The sequence below is a fragment of the Rhinichthys klamathensis genome, unplaced genomic scaffold, assembly GCF_029890125.1.
Source record: "Rhinichthys klamathensis goyatoka isolate OS25496 unplaced genomic scaffold, OSU_Roscu_1.1 h1tg000341l_1, whole genome shotgun sequence".
Taxonomy (NCBI): Eukaryota; Metazoa; Chordata; class Actinopteri; order Cypriniformes; family Leuciscidae; genus Rhinichthys; species Rhinichthys klamathensis.
This window is the reverse complement of record NW_026606855.1, coordinates 625,866-648,205: the sequence shown is the minus strand read 5'-3', so window position 1 is coordinate 648,205 and position 22,340 is coordinate 625,866. Positions and strand designations below refer to the sequence as shown.

General features: G+C 43.5%; 2 protein-coding genes across 3 annotated transcripts in view; one reads left to right on the top strand and one right to left on the bottom strand.

Annotated features, from left to right (window-relative positions):
• Positions 1 to 22,340, top strand: part of LOC130106469 (von Willebrand factor A domain-containing protein 5A-like) — a 48,852-nt gene that overhangs the window by 21,647 nt on the left and 4,865 nt on the right. The window contains exons 12-21 of the mRNA XM_056272600.1: positions 7 to 229; positions 10,371 to 10,573; positions 10,656 to 10,949; positions 10,987 to 11,127; positions 11,204 to 11,318; positions 11,447 to 11,622; positions 12,197 to 12,285; positions 12,373 to 12,517; positions 22,042 to 22,121; positions 22,200 to 22,314. Coding sequence (XP_056128575.1) covers positions 7 to 229; positions 10,371 to 10,573; positions 10,656 to 10,949; positions 10,987 to 11,127; positions 11,204 to 11,318; positions 11,447 to 11,622; positions 12,197 to 12,285; positions 12,373 to 12,517; positions 22,042 to 22,121; positions 22,200 to 22,314 — 1,581 coding nt within the window. The remainder of the gene's footprint in view (positions 1 to 6; positions 230 to 10,370; positions 10,574 to 10,655; positions 10,950 to 10,986; positions 11,128 to 11,203; positions 11,319 to 11,446; positions 11,623 to 12,196; positions 12,286 to 12,372; positions 12,518 to 22,041; positions 22,122 to 22,199; positions 22,315 to 22,340) is intronic.
• Positions 4,244 to 5,792, bottom strand: LOC130106513 (serine/threonine-protein kinase pim-1-like). Of its 2 annotated transcripts, XM_056272663.1 has the most exons (6): positions 5,661 to 5,792; positions 5,502 to 5,552; positions 4,993 to 5,371; positions 4,737 to 4,913; positions 4,566 to 4,654; positions 4,244 to 4,471 (listed from the first exon to the last, which is right to left on the bottom strand). In XM_056272663.1, the coding sequence occupies exons 1-6, from the start codon at positions 5,775 to 5,777 to the stop codon at positions 4,460 to 4,462; spliced, it is 825 nt and encodes a 274-aa protein (XP_056128638.1). In that variant the 5' UTR covers positions 5,778 to 5,792; the 3' UTR covers positions 4,244 to 4,459. The 2 variants fall into 2 exon arrangements, with proteins under 2 accessions (XP_056128638.1, XP_056128637.1); XM_056272662.1 differs by having other exon boundaries at positions 4,244 to 4,654.

Genomic DNA, 22,340 nt, shown 5'->3' with positions numbered 1-22,340 from the left:
TTGCAGGCGAGGGATCGGTATGATGACGCTTTGAGTTCGGGTCAGCAGGCGTTTCTGCTGGAAGAGAGCGCAGAGAGTCCTGATGTGTTCGGACTGAGTGTCGGGTGTCTGTCGCCGGGTCAGAACGCTGCCGTCACCATCATCTACGTCACCGAGCTCGATGTGCAGGCCGACCACTCGCTGCGCTTCTGTCTGCCGGCTGTACTCAACCCCCGATACACACCAGCAGGTGCAGCAGCTGCTGACACACACTTTATTAGCGGAGACAAGCTGATTCTAACACTGAGGATTTTGGAAACTGTCATACATTCATATAGAGGATCAATCTATCCACGTCTTTAGAAATGAGGCCCCAGGAATGAGCATTAAGTCCATAGAATCATGTTGAGTTTAAGTAGTATTTGTCCATGTCTGTCTATAGGACACTCTGATGTTACTGTTGAAGAGTCTGCCCATGGGATGCTACTTCAATATCTATGGTTTCTCCATAGATGAAGAGAATGCAAGCAGACCTGGGCGGCACAGAGATTTTACTGCCTCTAAAATACATCTACAGTCAGCCCTGTAACCCTGACCATCCCAGACAGGTACAACAACACCTCAACATGCATCTGAACTACTGGTTAGATGTCTTCAGTGCCTGGGATGTACAGAATTACAGTGGGTTTCCTGAATCATTTTTAATGAAGAATTTGTATTTATGTTTTGGTTTAGAAGCAGGGGCCTCAAGATAGGTGGTGTATTTTTAACTTGATCAAATGCAACCATCTTGACTAGAGATGCCCCAAAACAGTGATATGCCACATAATGGCCAAAGAAATCTTTCTAAAAGTGTGTGTTTGTTTTTAAAGGTAATTAATTAAAAACTTACATTATATGAAAGTGTTTTACCACTTTCTCACAACTTAATTTGAAGCACAATTATCAGAATCAGAAGTGTCAATCTTACATTTAAATGTCAAACAGGCTAGTCGACCTGTTGAACCATTGTGACCCATCCATAATGAGTATCTCTATTGTTTTCTCTTCAGCTGTTCATCTTCACTGATGGAGAGGTGGGAAACACTAAAGAGGTGCTGGACCTGGTGAAACATCATGTTCACTCTCACAGGTAAAGGTCTGCTGGGTTTGATGTTCCCATCATTCATCTCTTCATCATTTACAGTAACAGAGTTTATTGTGTGTTCAGGTGTTTCTCATTCGGGATTGGTGAGGGTGCAAGTAGCGCCCTCATCACAGGAATGGCCAGGGAAGGATCTGGTCACGCTCAGTTCATCACAGGCACCGACCGCATGCAGCCCAAAGTAAAGCTCTCCACTGGATTTCACAGGCACAAATGTTTCCTAGTCAAATGTCTCAATGGTTTTTTCTTTCTCTTCAAACTATATCAGGTGATGCAGTCCCTCAGGTTTGCGCTGCAGCCGCCTGTGTTTAATATCTCTGTGGATTGGACCCTTCCAGATGGCATTACTGTTGACACACTGTCTCAACCCATCAAAGTGCTCTTCCAGGGTCAAAGGGCACTCATTTACGCCCAACTTAAAGGAGAGGTGAGATGATTTAATGTGTTTCTTTAATAAGAATCAGACACCAGTGATGTAACCTGGAGAAATATTCACAGAAATGTTAATACAAGCACAAGTGGAAGACTACATCTTTACATTATGTTAGATTGTGTCCAAATGTGTAAGGAAAGTTGTTTTATTTACATTTTCTGTGCAGTTTTAAAAATATAGTGTCTGTTGTTTTTTGTGTGAAACCGAGCAATTAGCATTACAGTCAATTACATTTTTTATGAGTCAGATCCACCAAAAAACTGCAGATCATAAATATATGCCAATAACTTTAGTTTTCTTTCCTTGAAAGGAATTGTATTGCTGTTTGATGGATGATGATGACGTTGATTACGCACCACCAGGTGAGGAGGGTATTTGAAAATTTAAACTAATTAAAAACACTAAATACTAGGGGTGTAACGGTACATGTATTCGTATTGAACCGTTTCGGTTCGAGGCTTCCGGTTCGGTACGCATACAAACCGAACGATTCCTTGGACCATTTTTCCTACCGACAAAATTCGCGCTGGCGCGACCACCACAACGTTGCGCAACATCAAATGGCAAGCGTAAAGAAAGCGGAACGAAACTGCGCTACTCATTATGTGCTTCACGGATCGTTTATCAGTTCGGAGTTCGGACCAGCAACATCTGTGCAGCGCGAGCCGATCTCGATCAAGCGACACTGTCACTACACAGCGCTAAGATCAAGTGAAGAAAACATTTGAATTCGCCACTGAAGTAATAACATCGCTGCGAGATCTAGTGAGAAGCATTCACATTTCTCCGTTATTAACCGTAGATCTCTATTAGATCAAACAGCGCTGACGTGGACACCAGGAGAAATATTGTGCCGTGAATGAACTAAGTTAGTAATACTTTACGTCCACAGACCAGCAACATTCACCATAACTGTAATCAGTTTGGCTGGAATAGTGAAATGCTTTCAAGTACTTCACACATCTTTTTCCAGCACTTCAAAACTCAAATATTATATAAATAAATATTTGAAGAGTTCAGATGCAAAAGCCTTTGAAATTTTCTTCTAGAATGATCATTTTTATGAAGCTTGTATATTTAAGTTCAGTAATTTCACTCAAATGACAATTAATAGGTAATCTTCATCGCCATTTAAGTGAAATTACTGAACTTAAATATACAAGCTTGATAAAAATAAAGAAAATGAACTCTTCATATATTTAAATGTTATTTTTAATGTGATGACCAAAACATTATTTGTTCATCCTTCAAAGATGACACCCATTTATAAACCTGAAAGTTTCAAGATGTAGGAAAACTCACAATTATTTAAAAAATATTTTTTCTTTTAACAAATAGGAAATTTCTCTGGCATTTCTTACTTTTTGCTGTATCGAAAACGTACCGAACCGTGACTTTAAAACCGAGGTACGTACCGAACCGTGATTTTTGTGTACCGTTACACCCCTACTAAATACTAAAAACAAAAATGTAAATACTAACTTAAAAAACAAGCAAATATTACAAATTGTAAATAAAAAAAATAAACGAGATGACACAAATCAGTCAATTTCATGCAGTGAATTTTCACATATGCTGATCCTTATAAAAATTGTACATTGACTTGCACATTGTAGTTTTCTTTCCTTAAAAAGATTCTGATTTCAAGGCGATGAATGATGATGATTATGTTGATGATGATGATCTACTCTAACTATCGAAAGTTTGAAATTGTGTGATACTTTTTGAGAGTATTGTTGAGAGTCGTATGATAAATTGCTTGTGATGTTCCCCATTTGTACAGTGAGTTGCTTTGGGTTAAAGAATCTGATAAATGACTAAATGTAAATATTAATTTCAGACTTTTTTATTTTATTTCAGATTTGCTTTTAAAAAGTAACTCAACCCCTGGTCAGAGCCTGACTCCACCCACTGGCAATGTTTGAAAAATGCTGGAAAAGTGGGCAAAGCCCAGCGGAGGGGGGGCGTCTCTCTCTCTCTGTCAAGGACTTCAACGACTCTTCAACGACTCTCTCAAGGCCGTGGTGAGCTGGTGCCTGCTTACGTCACGCAGTACCACAACATCCAATAGGAAAATTCAACTGCAGTATCCACCGTTCAACCTGAAGAGGGCAGCACTCAGACGTTTATACACCATATATTGTAGAATTAAAACACTTTATACCCAAATGTCAAAAAACTTACTCGAATCACTGAAACGGCATTAATAAAGCCCCAGTCTTACAGATCATTAACTAAAAAAAGTTGTTTTAGGGTTTAGTTACCCTTTAATGGCTGGATGGACACCCAGAATGAAACAAATGGAGCTCTGACATCAGGACGGTCGAGACAAGGAGCTCAGATCCCCGGACAGCTGTGGCAGGAACCTCTGAGACGTGACGGGAAGCCTGAAGACCAGAACATCATTCTCTGGTGGATGAGTTCTGGCATTTGAACCTCTGAGGCGTCCATGGCAAGAACTTCTAGGACCATACAGCCATGACGGGAACCCCTGGTCCTGGACAGACAGGGTAGGGAGCTTTAAACAGAAACAGAGAGACATAAACCTCTGGGCCGGCAGTGGCAAGAATTATTTACTGCCTGTGAGGCGGTAATGATGGGAACTTCTGGGACGGAAATAACTAGGAGCTTGGATACCGTTGTGGCTGAAATGGTCGTGAGTGCTGACCTTGTGGCAAGAACAGGAATCACTGGGGCAGCCATGACTGGGAGCACTGGTATTGAGGAGGCAGTCATATATAATCATATATCAGTCATATCAGGACCCTTGTTACCGGGTGTGACCAGGAAAGGGAGCTCTGTCATCGGAGAGGCACAGGTGGAGGCAGAAAGCTCTGGCATTCAGAGGCCATGATGGAAACCTCTTGGACTCAGGATGGTGCAAACCAAAACAAAAAAGGGGCTTATGTGACGACCTGAAACAAAACAGAGAAAAAATAACAGATTTGACTTAGCAAATTCTTCCTATGAGAAAATAAAATGATTTTTAGCCGATCTTAGGTTCACTACCTTAAACCAGTTGTGGGACAGGATTCTCCCCAGACTAAGTCTCCGGCTTGGCTGCTCCTTTAGCAGAGACCTGAGGAGGCGACAGCATTCTGTGCAAGAAGACGTCTGATTATTACCTTAAACTTTACATCATGTTTTGTATGATAGTGAATTATTAATTCTAGATCTCACCTGTTGACAGGTTGGGTTTGGACCAGAGCTTCTGTTTCAGCAGCATCAGGTCATAGTCACTAGGGAAATGTCCACACAACATCACGAACATCAGAATCCCTAGTGACCATGCCGTCGCCTGCCTGCCGTAGTACTTCCCCTTGGCATGGTACTCGGGAGGACAGTACGCTGATGTGCCTGAGGAAAGAGGTTTTGTCTGATGTGTACATTTGCAATGCATTACAGCATAACTGGAGTTTTGAGTTACAATACATACCGGAGTATGACCTGTACGCCGAACTCCTCAGAATGTCCCCACACCCGAAGTCAATCAGCTTGACTTCAGACGTCTCACTGTTAATCAGGAGATTTTCCAGTTTGATGTCACGGTGGAGGACTCTGCGATCGCAGCACATGTTGGCAGCGTGAGCCGCCTGCCTCATGATGTGCCGGACCTTCTCCTCATCCAGTCTTCCACCGTGACGCCTCATGAACCGGGCCAGATCCTCACAGGGAGAGGGACATTCGAGGACCATAACGAAGTGGTCAGGGTGGTCCTGCCAGTCCAGCAGCCGGATGATCCCCGGCACGCTGGGACCTTTACTCGCCAGGATGGTGAGGGCGATCTCTTTAGGAAGGGGCTTTGGATGATCAGGCTAGAAGAATTTGGTTTGCAAATAAAGATTTAGCTCAGTCTTGGACCAGTTTGTTAGTTGAATAAACAATCAAATATCTGTCTGTGATAAATGTTAATATGAGATGTTTTATATTGTGCAGCCTACTTACAATGAATATACATTTAGCGTCTTTCGTCTTTGTGACGTATTTCACGGCCACCTGATGAACAAAACAAACAATTCATTTGTGTGTAGAAGCCATAAAATACACTTTCAAAGGATGAGATTGAGTCACAATCTAGATCATGTTTGATTTATTTTGACTTACTTTAAGATCATCCTCCAGACGTCTCCCTTCGTACACCACACCAAAACCACCTTTCCCCAGCTGATCACCAATAGTATAGTGACTGAAGATGTAGTCTATTAAAAGACAAAATAACATGATGTATATAGTTTTTTCATTTGACTGTATTTTAAATAATTAAAGCTCCAGTCCGTAACTTTTTTAAGTTAAAAATAATCCAAAATAATTATATTAAAAAAAAACTTATTCTGCCAGTGGTCAAAACTATCTGCTTGCCATAGCTAGATTCAAAACGGTTAGCTTGTAATAATGATTTTAATTCCAGTGGTACTGGTGGGTTTCCGCGGGAAATTCGAGCATGTCTTTGCGTAATGACGTCACACCCGTACACATAAAGAAGAGTTTCGGCTAGCCGGCTATACTGCGCATGACGAGATGTTTAGATGTATAGGCTTTTCTCGCAGCACTTTACATAATTAAACTTATGGCATCCAGAAAGATCCAAACAACAATCATCAGTGTCAACTGGAGATTCAGCAGTTATAAAACCCAAAAGACTTCGTACTTCGGATTTAAGGTGGCTAGAGAAAGAGAAAGAAACCGTCTCATGCGAACACAAGGATTTAAACATCGGCGGGGCTTTTGAAAAGTGCGTGAACTCCGTGTTTTGAAGGGGTTCGAAACGGAAGAAGAGATGGCTTTTTTCTGCTGAACAAGTAAGACATTTCAATAGTTCAATCGTGTAACAGTACGTTTTCTTAATTCACACAGTTATGGAGTTTCCTTGTGCCTTTCTCGTTTTGCTTTATGGAGAATATGAATTCTGAACTACACAGGTAGCTGCTAACCATAAAACACATTAAATTTAACATTAGTCACGCAATGCTGATGTTGTTAACATGAACAATTTGAGAACAAAGTAGGCTATAATTTGCACGGTTGCTGTAAATCACGTTGATTAAATCTAACGAAGCTTATCATGTCGAATGCTTTTTCCCCCTTAGTTGGTCAGAACAAAAATGGATTTTACTTACTTGTTCAGAAGACATTTTCTTATGAAAATTATTATGTTGGTCAAACTTTCAAAAAGTGAATCTGTGATTCTGTATGACAGTATCCACACAGCGCGGTGACTGACAGCAGCACTCGCCTCAAAGCACTGTGTTCATCCGCGCTGTTTCATGCCGATTTACAACCCACGTAAAGATGATAATTCCGCGAATCACTGCAGTTACAGATTTCGAACAGAGAGATGGCGACAAAGAGGAAAAGTTCCGGACTGCAGCTTTAACAGACTATATTGAATATTTACAGTTTTAACATCAGTATATATAGTGTAATGTTGTATCATATAATAAAGATCTCATGGCATTGATGTGGATTTTGGTATGATTTGTACTGACGTGTATTTGATATTGTGTGTGATACAGTATAAGTTTTTACGAGGTCAAAACAGAGATCTAGTCATTTATATTCTCATAAGATGGTCTGGTGTAATTTACCATCACTACTTCTTCCTGGCCATGCTACCTTCCTCTTCTCTCCCTCATCCCTCTGCTCCTCCTCTCCCTGACCTGAGCTGATCTCTGGAGCCTGTTTTCTGTCAGCTCTGAGGAAAGAGACCAGCCTCCTCCACCACTTCCTCTTTCTCTTCAGCACTCTCCCTGACTCCTTCCTCTCCTCCTCATCGCCTCCTCCTTCTCCTACTCTGTCCATCAACCTCCTCAACTCCTCATCAATTTCTTCCTCTCCTCCTCTCTCCATCACACTCCTCTCCTCCTCATCATCTCCTCTCTCCATCAACCTCCTCAACTCCTCCTCACTTTCTTCCTCTCCTCCTCCTCTCACTAATATCACCCTCCTCTCTTGGCTCTTTCCCACACCAGCATCATCAACAGGGGTCTCAGTCTCATCGCGAGGATGAGGATGCTGAACCGCCGTGTTGGTGCTGGGTTTTAGGGGTGTGCTTTGATGTTGATCGCACACCTCGCCAATAATTGGACTCACTTTACAACCTCGCTGTCCCATCGCTGTGAAAAAAACACTCACTCTCTGTCGACCACTACAACAAACCCACAAAGTGTGTAAGTCTGTGACGCGCTTATACAGTAAAACCCGCGCGTTCGATTCCACTTTGTTTATGACATCATTAGAGTCACCAACACATATAATCTGCTTTATCTCAATGTTTTCTCTTATAATTTTAAAATATAAGCAAATTGTATTTTTTCTAAACATCTCCCGTTTTACATGAATTGTTGTATATGACATTTTTATTATTGATAGCTGTTGTTTTTGTCTGTTGAAACGGTAGGCTAATTCAATAAATATGTTTGCAGTGATATTCCTACATGGGGTTGTTACAAAATCTTGTCAACAAGAAGTAGATGACATCTAACTAACGAGTAATATGTTCAGATTTGATAGCAGTTTCTTGGAAGTTGAAGAAACTTCCAACTTGGAATCCGTAAACCTCCACTTCGGGTGCGGAAGACACTCTTAAATTAGGAAAAAGTTATTAAAGTATCTGGAATTATCACCCCTGATGTAAGAATCAGCCATATGTTTATAAACTCCTGTATAGAAAATTTGTTTGGAATAAAAATCTCAGCTTTACGTCTCTTCTGCAGATAATTAATATTCATGAGCCAAACCTGTTTAAATAGCAGGATCACTGATCTCGCGCAGAGTTTAACGGTCTTCTGACTCTGACTGAAACTGCGGAGCGTTTCAACGACTTCCAGAAATCATCTTTTCTCTTCCCCAAACGGTCGCGCTAGAAACTCTCAGAAACACTTGTTTACTCATTAATTGAGTATTCTGTGAAGATTTATTTTTGTATTTGTATTTTCGGTTTTTTTTTTTCGGTTTCACACTTTCGCTCACTTTTAAAGTAGGTCGGTCATCTAGTCAGTTCATCATGAGCGTGAGAAGAATGATGAACTGCGGTCTTGTGACTGAGAAAAATGATCTGGGTATGAATTCACCTGTTTACTTTTATTGTTTCTAAATTTATTTATTTATTAATATGTTGGAGAGCTTATGTGTTTTTCAAACAGTGAAGTTTGTCGGCTTTATCTCAGTATTATTTTAGTGAAGATAGATTTTAACCGAAATATTTTTCACAAATGCCACATGCTCTTCTTAAATTCATATTTTTTTATTATATATCAAAAAGCTCTTGTTCGCTCTTGTTTTTATGCTAATGTATAGACGTTTTGTGATGTGTGGTTGTTCTGTTGGTTTGTGTGACTCTAGAAACTCTCAGAAACACGTATTTACTTGTTAATTGAGTCTTATGTGGGGATTTAAGGCACATTTAAAATGTGTATTTTCGGTTTTTGATTGTCACTTTCGCTTACTTTAAAGTAGGTCATCTTACTAGTAATTTCCTCTAACGCAGCTTGAGAATGATGAACTGCGGTCTTGTGACTGAGAAAAATGATCTGGGTTACCGGGTATGAATTCACCTGTTTACATTTATTGTTTCTAAATTTATTTAGCCTATCATTTATTAATATGTGGTAGAGCTTGTGTTTTTTAAACAATGAAGTTTGTCGCGAGGGGGGCTTTATATGGATTTTGGGACCATTGCTGTTCTCTCTGTATATGCTTCCTCTTAGCACTATTTTTCAGAAGTAAAGTATTTCATACCACTGTTATGCCGACGATCTCCAGTTTTACTTTCCTGTAAGCTTAGATCATCAAACATGTTCACTGGACAAAGCACAGGAATGTTACAGCGACATAAAACTTTGGCTTTCTAGCAACTTTCACCAATTAAATGAGAGTAAAACTGTGTAGGCTCTCCCATCTCACCTACCTTTCCTGATCATTTAGGTTCCTTGTCCCTAAAGATTGAAGATCATGTTAAGTGTTTAGGGCTGATCATGGACTCATCACTAAATTTTAATAGACAAATTGGTGCTGTTGTGAAAGGTAGCTTTTTTAACCTGAGATCAATTGCTAAAGTAAAGCATTTTCTATCTATTAAGGATTTGGAAATTGTGGTTCACTCTTTTATTTCATCAAAGATTGACTACTGCAATTCTTTATATATTGGTCTCCCCCAGACTATGCTAGTCCGCCTACAGTTAGTGCAAAATGCAGCGGCAAGGCTTTTAACGGGTGTGAGAAAGAGAGACCATATCACTCCTGTACTGCAATCCTTACATTGGCTTCCGGTTAAATTCAGGATTTATTTTAAAGTCCTCTTGTTTGTCTACAAAGCCCTATCAGGCCTTGCCCCCCAGTACAGTGATCTTATTATTCCCTACTCTCCTTCTAGAGTTCTTCGGTCCTCCAATCAAAGGCTTTTAAAGGTCCCTCGTTGTCATTTAAAATCAAAAGGAGATCGTGCTTTTTCTGTGGTATGTCCCAAACTTTGGAATAGTTTACCATTCCACGTGAGGTCAGCTCCATTAATTACCACTTTTAAGTCTTATTTAAAAAACGCATTTATTTTCTTTAGCTTTTGAATAAATTATGTTTTGTTTTGTTGCACGATTTTAATGTTGGGGCAACGTCTGTTGTTTGAAAATGTGCTATATAAATAAAGTTGCTTGCTAGTATTATTTTATAGTGAAGGTAGATTTTAACCGAAATATTTTTCACAAATGCCATATGTTCGGAATTTTTTTATCAAAACGTTATTGTTTTTATGCTAATTTAGAGAGTCTAATAGTCACGTTTTGTGATGTTGTTCTTGTTCTGTTGCTTTGTGTGACTCAGTGCCTCTGAAGAGCATCTCAGTGGAGGTCCGTGTTCAGGATCATGTCTCCACAGTCTCCTCCACTCTGCTGTATGTGAATGAGGAAGAGCGCCCCCTGGAGGCCTTGTTCGTGTTCCCTCTGCCCGCTGATGCTGCTGTCTGCCACTTCAGTGCCAAGATCGGAGAGCAGGAGATTGTGGCAGAGGTGCAAGAAAGAGAAACCGTGAGTCCAAATATAAGTCTGTAGGAAGCGTATTTGCATATAATGTTTACTGTGCATCATGTAATATAATTGTGTCTTGCAGGCGAGGGATCGGTATGATGACGCTTTGAGTTCGGGTCAGCAGGCGTTTCTGCTGGAAGAGAGCGCAGAGAGTCCTGATGTGTTCAGACTGAGTGTCGGGTGTCTGTCGCCGGGTCAGAACGCTGCCGTCACCATCATCTACGTCACCGAGCTCGATGTGCAGGCCGACCACTCGCTGCGCTTCTGTCTGCCGGCTGTACTCAACCCCCGATACACACCAGCAGGTGCAGCAGCTGCTGACACACACTTTATTAGCGGAGACAAGCTGATTCTAACACACTCTCTCTCTCTCTCTGTGTGTGTCAGGTTCAGGAGCTTGTATGGTCTCAGAGATTTCATCAGTATGTGGAGCTGTTCCCTACACGCTGACACTCAGTGTCCATGTGAGCTCTCCAAAGCCCATCTCCAAACTAGAGTCCAACTGCACTCTGGATCCTCTAGTGTTCCTCCACTCCGATCACACTCAGGCTACGGTACTGTGTGTGTCTTCATGTGTTTATCTGGATGTGTGAGCACAGTAGTGTTATGCATGTGTTTTTATGTGTGTAGGTGAATCTGAGTCCTGGTCACATGTTTGATAAGGACGTTGAGCTGTTTCTGTACTATCAGGAGACCCATCAGCCCTCTGCTATAGTGGAGGCAGGAGTGGCCACTGCCCCATCAGGTCGGACCTGCAGCTGAGCTCACTGGCATTATGGGATTGAGTGATCAAGGTTTCACTGACTCTCTCTCTCTCTCTCTCTCTCTCTCTCTCTCTCTCTCTCTCTCTCTCTCTCTCTCTCTCTATTTCAGGCTCTCTGATGAGGGACCCAGTGATCATGATAAGTTTGTACCCAGAATTCCCAGAGGAAGTGATGTCATCACTGGCAACACAAGGAGAGTTTGTTTTCGTGATGGACAGATCAGGCAGTATGTGTGATGTGATGCATCATGGGACAGGAGCACAGAGGCGCATAGAAAGCGCAAAGGCAAGATTTAAGATTCTGCTTTTTAAGTGGAGGTCAAATTTAATTTGTACATTTTGTGCATATTTATAATATTGCTACACTTTTTTTTTGCATTGTAGTCGCTTTGATGAAAAATCCCTCATTTTGTTCAAGAATTAGATTCATGAACAGATTGTCTCTCGTTCAGTAAAGGGGTTTATTCGTTCAGTAGGTCAAATGCTCCTTCACAACCCACTCAAATGCAAGTGGCTATAGTCACACCGCACAGTTCAAAATGTAGTTTCAAAACAGATTTTTTTCTCTCTTGATTTCAAAACGGAGGTACTTCAGTGTACAATAAAAAACAGTCAGTGTATGAAAGTGAACAAGAACGCTGTTCAAAATACACTGATTTGTTAAATTTTCAGACTTTTTTGGGGCAGAATTTTTAGTTGGAATTTTACAACATTTGAAAACATTTCAGTGTTTGACCAAAATTCATGTTTTTCTAAAAACTGCTCATTTTGATTTCTGCTCATTCTGATGGTGTGCATCACAAATAGAATCAGTTATGATGTCATGTTGAGTTTAAATATCTGTCCATGTCTCTCTATAGGACACTCTGCTGTTACTGTTGAAGAGTCTGCCCATGGGATGCTACTTCAATATCTATGGATTTGGCTCTCGTTTTGAGTCTTTCTTCCCGTTAGTAACTAGATCTTCATTCATTGATATTCAGTTTTGAAATCTGTCAGAGAGGAGATGAGGAGATGTTTTTGTGTGCCTTTGCAGTCAGAGTGTCGTGTACAATCAGGACACAATGGATCAGGCTATGAAGAGTGTGAAGAGAATTAAAACAGACCTGGGCGGCACAGAGATTTTACAGCCTCTAAAACACATCTACAGTCAGCCCTGTAACCCTGACCATCCCAGACAGGTACAACAACACCTCAACATGCATCTGAATGACTATAAACTAAAAAGTTAGTTCACCAAAAAATTAAATTTCTGCCACTTTTTTCTCACCCTCATGTCGTTCCAAACCCTTAAGACTTCATCTTTAAACTGAAGATATTTTTTAATGAAATCTGAGAGGTTTCTGTTCCTCCATTTGAAGTCCATTCACCTAATACTTTGATGCTTCAGGACATGTTCACACTAATACGTTTTCATTTGAAAACATATTTTTCTCTCCGTTTTGGCCATCCGTCCACACTGAGACGGCGTTTTAAGTCAACGAAAACGTATCTTTTGGAAAACGCTCTCCAAAGCGGATAAATTTGAAAACGCCGTTTTCGCGTTGTAGTGTGGACTGTGAATGTCACGGAACACACACAGGAGGCTGAAAATCCAAGTGCAGTAATTTTAATTTAAAGGGCAATCCAAACTCATAGTCATCCAGGCAGGGGTCAGTAATCCAAACAATCCAAACACAAGCACAAGCACTAAACCAGCAACACGAAAGCAGACCAGGAAGTGGTGTGACATTATACAACGAATCCGTACACATACAAACACAGACAGGGCATATATACACAGATCTAACAAGACTAACAATGAACAGCTGGGAACAATGATGACGGGGAACAGCTGAGTGCAATGAACTGATGAGTGACAGTGACAGACAGAATGCTGGGAAATGAAGTCAATAGTGAAGGACACCGTGATAACGAGGACCTCTAGTGACAAACAAGGGAACACAACCAGACACTGTGACATAACCCCCCCTCTACGGAGCGGCTACCAGACGCTCCAAGACATAGTACAAGATAACACAAAACTTCAGGAGGGAGGTGGAACGGTGGAGGATCAGGGGGAGGGATGGTGGGCCAGGTCCATGAAGGGAAACAGGAACAGGGGGTGAGGGTTTAACCGGGGACCAGGGTAAAACAGAGAGTCCATCGGGCGACCAGGGCGAAACAGAGAGTCCATCGGGCGACCAGGGCGAAGCAAACAGTCCACCAGATGGCCAGGGCGGTGAAGACCCTTCGGGCGGCCAGGGCGGTGAAGACCCTTCGGGCGGCCAGGGCGGTGAAGACCCTTCGGGCGGCCAGGGCGGTGAAGACCCTTCGGGCGGCCAGGGCGGTGAAGACCCCTCGGGCGGCCAGGGCGGTGAAGACCCCTCGGGCGGCCAGGGCGGTGAAGACCCCTCGGGCGGCCAGGGCGGTGAAGACCCCTCGGGCGGCCAGGGCGGTGAAGACCCTTCGGGCGGCCAGGGCGGTGAAGACCCTTCGGGCGGCCAGGGCGGTGAAGACCCTTCGGGCGGCCAGGGCGGTGAAGACCCTTCGGGCGGCCAGGGCGGTGAAGACCCCTCGGGCGGCCAGGGCGGTGAAGACCCTTCGGGCGGCCAGGGCGGTGAAGACCCTTCGGGCGGCCAGGGCGGTGAAGACCCTTCGGGCGGCCAGGGCGGTGAGGACCCCTCGGGTGGCCAGGGCGGAGACGGCCCATCGGGCGGCCAGGGCGGTGAAGACCCCTCGAGCGGCCAGGGCGGTGGAACAGGAGCAACCACCGGCTCAGGAACTGCAGCAGGCACCGGCTCGGGAACTGCAGCAGGCACCGGCTCGGGAACTGCAGCAGGCACCGGCTCGGGAACTGCAGCAGGCACCGGCTCGGGAACTGCAGCAGGCACCGGCTCGGGAACTGCAGCAGGCACCGGCTCGGGAGCAGCAGCAGGCACCGGCTCGGGAGCAGCAGCAGGCACCGGCTCGGGAGCAGCAGCAGGCACCGGCTCGGGAGCAGCAGCAGGCACCGGCTCGGGAGCAGCAGCAGGCACCGGCTCGGGAACAGACACCGGCTCGGGAGCAGCAGCAGGCACCGGCTCGGGAGCAGCAGCAGGCACCGGCTCGGGAACAGACACCGGCTCGGGAACAGACACTAGAACAAAAACAGTCACAAAGACAGACACAAAAACTGGGTCAGGCTCAGGAACAGGCACTGGCTCTGCCTCCGGCTCTGGAACGAGCACCGGCTCCGCCTCCGGCTCAGGAACGGGCACTGACTGTTCCACTGGCTCAGCCTCCGGCTCGGAAACGGGCACTGGCTCTGCCTCCGGGTCAGAACCCGCAGACACTGGCTCTGCCTCCGGCTCAGGAACAGCAGTGACTGGCATATCCAATATCCGAGCCAGACGCTCCAGGTAGTCCCAGTTCAGGAAGGCAGAGGAAACAGGGACAGTCTCTCACTGGGCAGACTGGACGGGGACAGTCTCTCGCTGGGCAGACGGGACGTGAACAGTCTCTCGCTGGGCAGACGGGACGTGAACAGTCTCTCGCTGGGCAGACGGGACGTGAACAGTCTCTCGCTGGGCAGACGGGACGTGAACAGTCTCTCGCTGGGCAGACGGGACGGGAACAGTCTCTCGCTGGGCAGACGGGACGTGAGCAGTCTCTTGCTGGGCAGACGAGATGTGAACAACCTCTGACTGGGCAGACGTGACGTGAACAATTTCTGACTGGGCAGACGGAATGTGAACAGTCTCTGGCTGGGCAGCCGGAAGTCTCCTCCTCCTCCGTCCTTTCTGACGGATGTGTGCCGACTCTGCACTGGACGAAACCATCGACGAAGTCCCAGCGCTCGATGAGACCCGTGGTGAGGCTTCAGCTGTCCTGATCTCCTCGTGCCTTTGTGCACATCTAGAAAAGTATTCTAGTAAAGAGATTCCATTCTCTCTCTCTGCAGGAGAAAGTTCGCTACGTGGAATCCACATAGTGACTGGGGACGAGATCTTACAAAAAATAATAAAAAATGAAAATTACCGCTGGATTTAAGGGATGACGGATTCGTTCTGTCACGGAACACACACAGGAGGCTGAAAATCCAAGTGCAGTAATTTTAATTTAAAGGGCAATCCAAACTCATAGTCATCCAGGCAGGGGTCAGTAATCCAAACAATCCAAACACAAGCACAAGCACCAAACCAGCAACACGAAAGCAGACCAGGAAGTGGTGTGACATTATACAACGAATCCGTACACATACAAACACAGACAGGGCATATATACACAGATCTAACAAGACTAACAATGAACAGCTGGGAACAATGATGACGGGGAACAGCTGAGTGCAATGAACTGATGAGTGACAGTGACAGACAGAATGCTGGGAAATGAAGTCAATAGTGAAGGACACCGTGATAACGAGGACCTCTAGTGACAAACAAGGGAACACAACCAGACACTGTGACAGTGAAGCCGGAGGTATTTGAAAACGATGATGTAAGTTTAGTCATGTGATCCGTGTTGTACCAATAGATATTCATGTTTACCGGTATAGTGCCTGTTATGTGCTATTCACTTTTACACTGTTGCTAAAATATGTTACTTTGCACATTCTTCATATCACAGTACTGCAAAGATGACAGAAAATGTACTCACATTTGCTGTCGTGCGGCAATACAGGAGAGCAGTTTTAGCGTTTTAGACCAAACATATGGTGACTGAGTGCGACCTGGACGCATCAGTGATGGTGAGATATTTTGCTAAATAAAATTATCCTGTTAGAAGAATTGCGCGATAACTTTATTTTATTTTTTTCCATCTGTTTCGTCTCGTTGAGTTTTCAGGCATGCGCAGTATGGTGAATTTAGAAGTTTCTCATCCACACTGAAACGTCGGAAAACGCTAGTGTGGACGGAGAGCGTTTTTAAACAAAAATGCCGTTTTCAAATGTAAATGATTGTGGACGTAGCCTCAAAAAGTTCTTAGAACGCAAGTGAACATAATACATATGAATCAAGCAGTTTAATCTAAGTTTTCAAAAGATTTTTTCAAACTTATAAACAGACATACACTCTAAAAGTGAACATTTTCAGTTGTTGCTTTAAGGAGGTATTTCTACCTGATTCTACCACAGTTCTAATTTTTTCATTGTAATAACCTACTTCAATCAGTTAAAAAATGTGATTTGGGATTATTAAACACATTAACTTGCATCAAGGTGAAAACAACAATTGACTGAGCTACTCTTTGCCACAATGGTAAACACAACATTCAATAACAGAAACTCCTCTAAATGTCATCTTCCCCTTTACTGAAAAACATAAAATAACACTTAAGGAGGACTCGGTCTCTTGGGAAGTGAATAACGGGGGCTGGTAACCGAGGCAAGCATGGAATGGGAATAACCCCGTGGCGGACGACGGGAGCGAATTGTGAGCATATTCAGCCCAGGAAAGTTGGTTGCACCAGGAAGCAGGACTCTTGAGAAGTCAGACTAAGCAACATGCGACCAAGAATCTGGTTGGTACGCTCAGCTTGCCCGTTGGTCTGGGGATGGAACCCTGACGACAGACTGGAGGATGCCCCAATCAGTTGACAGAATTCCCCCCAGAATTGGGAGACAAACTGTGGCCCCCTATTCGAAATGACGTCTGTCGGAAGCCCATGGATCTTAAAAAACGTGTTCGACCGTCACCTGTGCGTTTTTTCTAGCTGACGGTAATTTGGGACGCGAGATAAAATAAGCCGCCTTAGAAAATTGATCTGCCACTATCAAGATTACCATGTTCCCCGCTGACGGCGGAAGACCCATTACAAAGTCCAGAGCGATGTGCGGCCACGGACGAGAAGGAATGGGAAGTGGTCTAAGGAGACCCACGGGTGGAAAATGAATCTTCTTAGTCTGGGTGCAGACAGGACATGAATCTACAAAATGACATATATCACGCTCTCTAGTAGACCACCAAAATATTTGGCGAATGGCCAGCGTTCCTCTTAGACCAGGATGGATGGCTAATTTGGAGGAAAGACCCCACCGGAGAAGGGCCGAGCGAGTGGCTTCTGGAACAAACAAAGTTCCCTCAGGAACTTCAGGTGATCTTGTGATGTGCGAAAGAGCTCTTTTCAGTCTGACTCCCCAGACAGCAGCCCCAACCACACAATGGTGTGGTAGGATACCCTTTTTGGAAGAAGCCCCTTCAGACGAGCCGAACTGACTTGAGAGAGCATCAGGCTTACTATTCTTTGAACTGGGTCTGTAGAAGATGGAGAACTCGAATCAACCAAAGAATAGCGCCCGGTTGGCTTGTCGAGCGTTCAACGTCTTTGCAACACGAATACTCTAAATTATATTGATCGGTCCGAACAATGAAGGGAGCACTGGCACCCTCCAACCAGTTACGCCACTCCCCCAGAGCTAAACGGATCGAAGTTTGATGAGAAAAGCGGCGATGCGGAAAAACCCCCACATGGATGAACCTTGTAATCCCACGAGGAGTGTTGGGAAAGTATTGCCCCCACCCCTACTTCAGAGGCATCGACCTATACGATGAACTATCTCGTGGGATCCGGAGTGATTAAAAAGGGAGCGGAGGTTAACAACCTCTTGAGGTGATCGAACGCGTTCTGAACCACCTCGGACCAGGTAAAATGAGACCTGGTCGAGGTGTGGGCTGTCAGCGGGGCTGCAACCTGGCTAAAATTGCGGATAAACTGACAGTATAAATTAGCAAACCCCCAAAAATGTTGGAGTGCAACGCGAGAGTCCAGAGCGGGCCATTATTCAATTCAATTCAAATTTATTTGTATAGCGCTTTTCACAATACATATTGTTTCAAAGCAGCTTTACAGAAAGTGCATTTCAGAAATGTACATAGAAGAATAGAGTTAGTCAATCATCATGTATTAATTTAGGGCATAACATATCGCCGGCGTTGAGTCGTCTCTTCACAGGCGTCGAGTCGTCTCATCGCAGGTGTTGGGGCATCTGAAGTCTCCGTGAGAGGCTGGATACAAACTGGAGCTGACGAACGCTATTTACCTCGGGACTAGCGTCCCGAGATAACAGCAGAAAAGCAGATGGGAAATAATTAGCGTAGCTGCTGTTCATGATATTAATGCATTTGATCTGATTCAACAGTAGTACAAAAGATAAGCATTATGTGAATGCTTGGCTGAAGAGATGCGTCTTTAATCTAGTTTTGAACTGGGAGAGCGAGTCTGAGCAACGAACAATATCAGGAAGGCTATTCCAGAGTTTAGGAGCTAAATGTGAGAACGCCCTCCCTCCTTTAGTCGACTTAGATATCCTAGGATAGACCAGAAGCCTCGAATTTAGTGATCTTAAAGAACGCGATGGATTGTAGGGCGATAGAAGGTCCATTAAATACACAGGAGCTAAACCATTTAGGGCTTTATAGGTCAGTAGTAGTACTTTTTGTAATTGATACGGAACTTAATAGGTAACCAGTGTAGAGATGATAAAATTGGTGTTATATGATCATATTTTCTTGACCTAGTAAGAACTCTAGCGGCTGCATTTTGCACAACTGTAGCTTGTTTATTGAGGATGCAGGACAACCAGCTAATAAAGCATTACAGTAATCTAGTCTCGAGGTCATGAATGCATGAACTAACTTTTCTGCATCAGAAACAGATAGCATATTACGTAATTTAGCAATGTTTCTAAGGTGGAAAAAGGCAGTTCTTGTAACAAATGGCCGCTCATACCTTGTCGGGGTCCATGCTGATCCCATCTGCCAACACAACGGATTCGAGGAAGATTACCAATCATGTGGAGTGGAACATACACTTCTCAGCCTAAACAAAAATGCGATTTTTCAAGCAAACGTTGCAGCACGCGACGCACATGTTGAACTCAGAAGTGGTAGCCAGAGTCTGGAACTCGATCTGAAACGGATCTCTCCCCCTGGTGCAGCACAGCAAGAAGGCATGAGGCTTCGCGTCCAAACACAGAATGATCGAAGATCTTGATCATCTCCTCCTTGAACAACTCGTAGCGACCATAGCAGGAAGCCTGTGCCTCCCAAGCAGCTGTTCCACGGCCAGTCAGCAAAGAGACCACACAGGCGATCCAAGCACAATCTCCTACATAAGTCTGAGGCTAAAGGCAAAAAAACCACCTCGCATTGGGTTAAAAATGCTCTACATTCAGTGGGCTCACCCGCATAGCAAGGAGGATTATTTATTCTCGGTTCAGGTGAATGAAGACGATTCTGTGATGACGACTCATGATGAAGGTGAAGAAGTTGGGCAGATAAGTCAGACACTTGATCTGCTAAACTCTCCACAGCGTGTCTGGAGGCAGACAACTCCTCATGACTACCGAGAAAAGCCCCCTGCAACACGACCACCGAGTGGAAAGGTTCTTCCTTTGCTGGATCCATTGTGTGGTCGGATTATTCTGTCAGAAGAAACAGAGGATCAAAGTGCAAAGGCAAGTTCTTGGAATAGTCTTTAATGAAGAATTAACATAGGCAGTCTAGTTTATTTTTTTTAGTTTATACTTTTATTTAGTCCCATCGTTAGGAAATTTGTCTTGGACGACATGCAAAGTCCGTAAATACAAACAACATACATTAAAAGTGAGTAGAAACAAGTGGAATTATACAAAACACAGTTAAAATACATGTAAGACACAATGGCAATTCACAGTATTTTATCTCTATTTAACGCTTTGATTGCAATAGGAACAAAGGAATTTTTCAGTTGGACCTGCACATCAAGACCCTATACCTCCTTCCTGATGGTAATAATTTAAAGTGGGCATTCAGGATATGAGTATCGTCTTCAACAATTTTCTCGGCATGGTTTAAAATTGAAGTGGTGTGACACCAACCAACTAATTTTAAACATCCAAAAAACAAAGGAGATGGTCTTCCACCCGAGGCAAGTTACAGACCACAAACCAGTGGTCATTAAAAACCAGGAAGAAACTCAGGTGTCCTCATACAAATATTTAGGTGTCCATATTGACTGTCTTCTTTGTTGGAATACACATGTTGATAACCTGTGTAACAAACTGCAGCAGAGGCTATATTTTTTTAAGGCGCCTAAGGTTGTGTGGTGTGAGTAGTCATATCATGATGATCTTCTATCATGCAATCTTAGAGAGTGTCATCCAATATGGAATTACTGCATGGTTTGGCAACCTGACAGTTAAGGTGAAAAATAAGCTTGCCAACATGCACAAAATAGCCATGAAAATTATAGGGAGGAGAGAATATGAGCCTATACAGAGCCTGTATGGTCAGGCAGTTATGAAACAGGCTATGAAAATTAAATCAGACCCTCAACATCCCCTCTTTCCTGAATATGAAAGCCTGCCATCAGGAAGAAGACTCCGTGTACCAAAATGCAAAACTAATCGCTTAAAATTGTCATTTGTGCCAGTCTCTATTAAGTTGCTGAACGATGTGAAAGAAAACTGTGTGAGCACTTCAGCACTTTACTTGTGATCTCGGTGCAATAGGGCAACGTGCAATATATATACTAGCACCTTAGCATATGCACTTTACATAAACTTCAATACAATAGAGTAATGTGCAACAACCACACTAGCACTTAAGCACTTGCACTTTAATCCATGGAATTGTGCTGTCAATTATATCCCTTTTTCTTCTGTGTCTATATTTGCTTCTGTTTCTGTTGATGTGTTTTGTGATGTCTTGTATGATGTTTATTTTATGAAACAACTCTGCACTGTGCCCAAGCAAAATTTCCCCTCGGGGACAATAAAGTTAACTCAACTCAAAACTCAAGCATTAAACAACTCTTGTGGTGATAAATCTCCCCTCACCCCCTATATTTTGAAGGCGGTATACACCAAACGTCCTAACCTCGTTTTTATTTGGACAGTCTGTCGAGCAATGGCACACAACTGGAATAAATTCAAAGATAGTGTTCTTTGCAGAAGATCAGCAAAATTGGAATACTCCATTCTTTGTAATAGTTTGCAGAGCTGGTAATTCACGTGGCAGCAAAACAGTCCTTGTAAGTGGTTACAAAGCTGCAGAGAGAAGACTGTAGAAGGCCACCAGGGGGAGGATGACAGGGCTGAGAAAGCACACAAGACTAGCACAACTCCTCTAGGCTAGACAAGATAATAAAAGGTAAATCTTCATGGCGATAACATATCACACAGGCATGACTCACTTACACACGTAATAACTGACAAAGAACAAGGGGAACATACGCTAGAAGTAGAGAGGAAGTAATGAGACTAAAGTGAGAACAGGTGTCACAGAGAAGCAGTGCGAAGGCTAATTGCAACGATGAACAGTTGGAAAAATAGACAGACAGGGCCAGATCGAGAGAGGAAAAAAAGATAAAGAGAGAGAGACAGAGATAAAGAGAGAGTGAGAACAAACCCAGCTCATGACAGCACCAGAACAAACCTTATTGGTACTTGTGTATTAAGCACACACCTTTGAATCTCTCTGTTTACCAAGTTTAGATGTGAATCAAATCCTAAATTGAATATGTTCATAATACACAGCAATCGTGTCTCTTCAGAAGACTTGGATTAAACTGCTCGATTCATATGGATTACACACTACTTATGTTTTATGAACTTTTTTAAGTGTCAAAGTTTTAGGTAAATCTTTCAATGCCTGGACAGAAATCACAGGTTTCATAAAAAATTGTTTCATTTGTGCATCAAAGATAAACAAATCATTTTTGCATGAACTATCCCTTTAATTCTAAGATGTTTTTCTCTCTTCAGCTGTTCATCTTCACTGATGGAGAAGTGGGAAACACTAAAGAGGTGCTGGACCTGGTGAAACATCATGTTCACTCTCACAGGTAAAGGTCTGCTGGGTTTGATGTTCCCATCATTCATCTCTTCATCATTTACAGTAACAGAGTTTATTGTGTGTTCAGGTGTTTCTCATTCGGGATTGGTGAGGGTGCAAGTAGCGCCCTCATCACAGGAATGGCCAGGGAAGGATCTGGTCACGCTCAGTTCATCACAGGCACCGACCGCATGCAGCCCAAAGTAAAGCTCTACACCGGATTTCACAG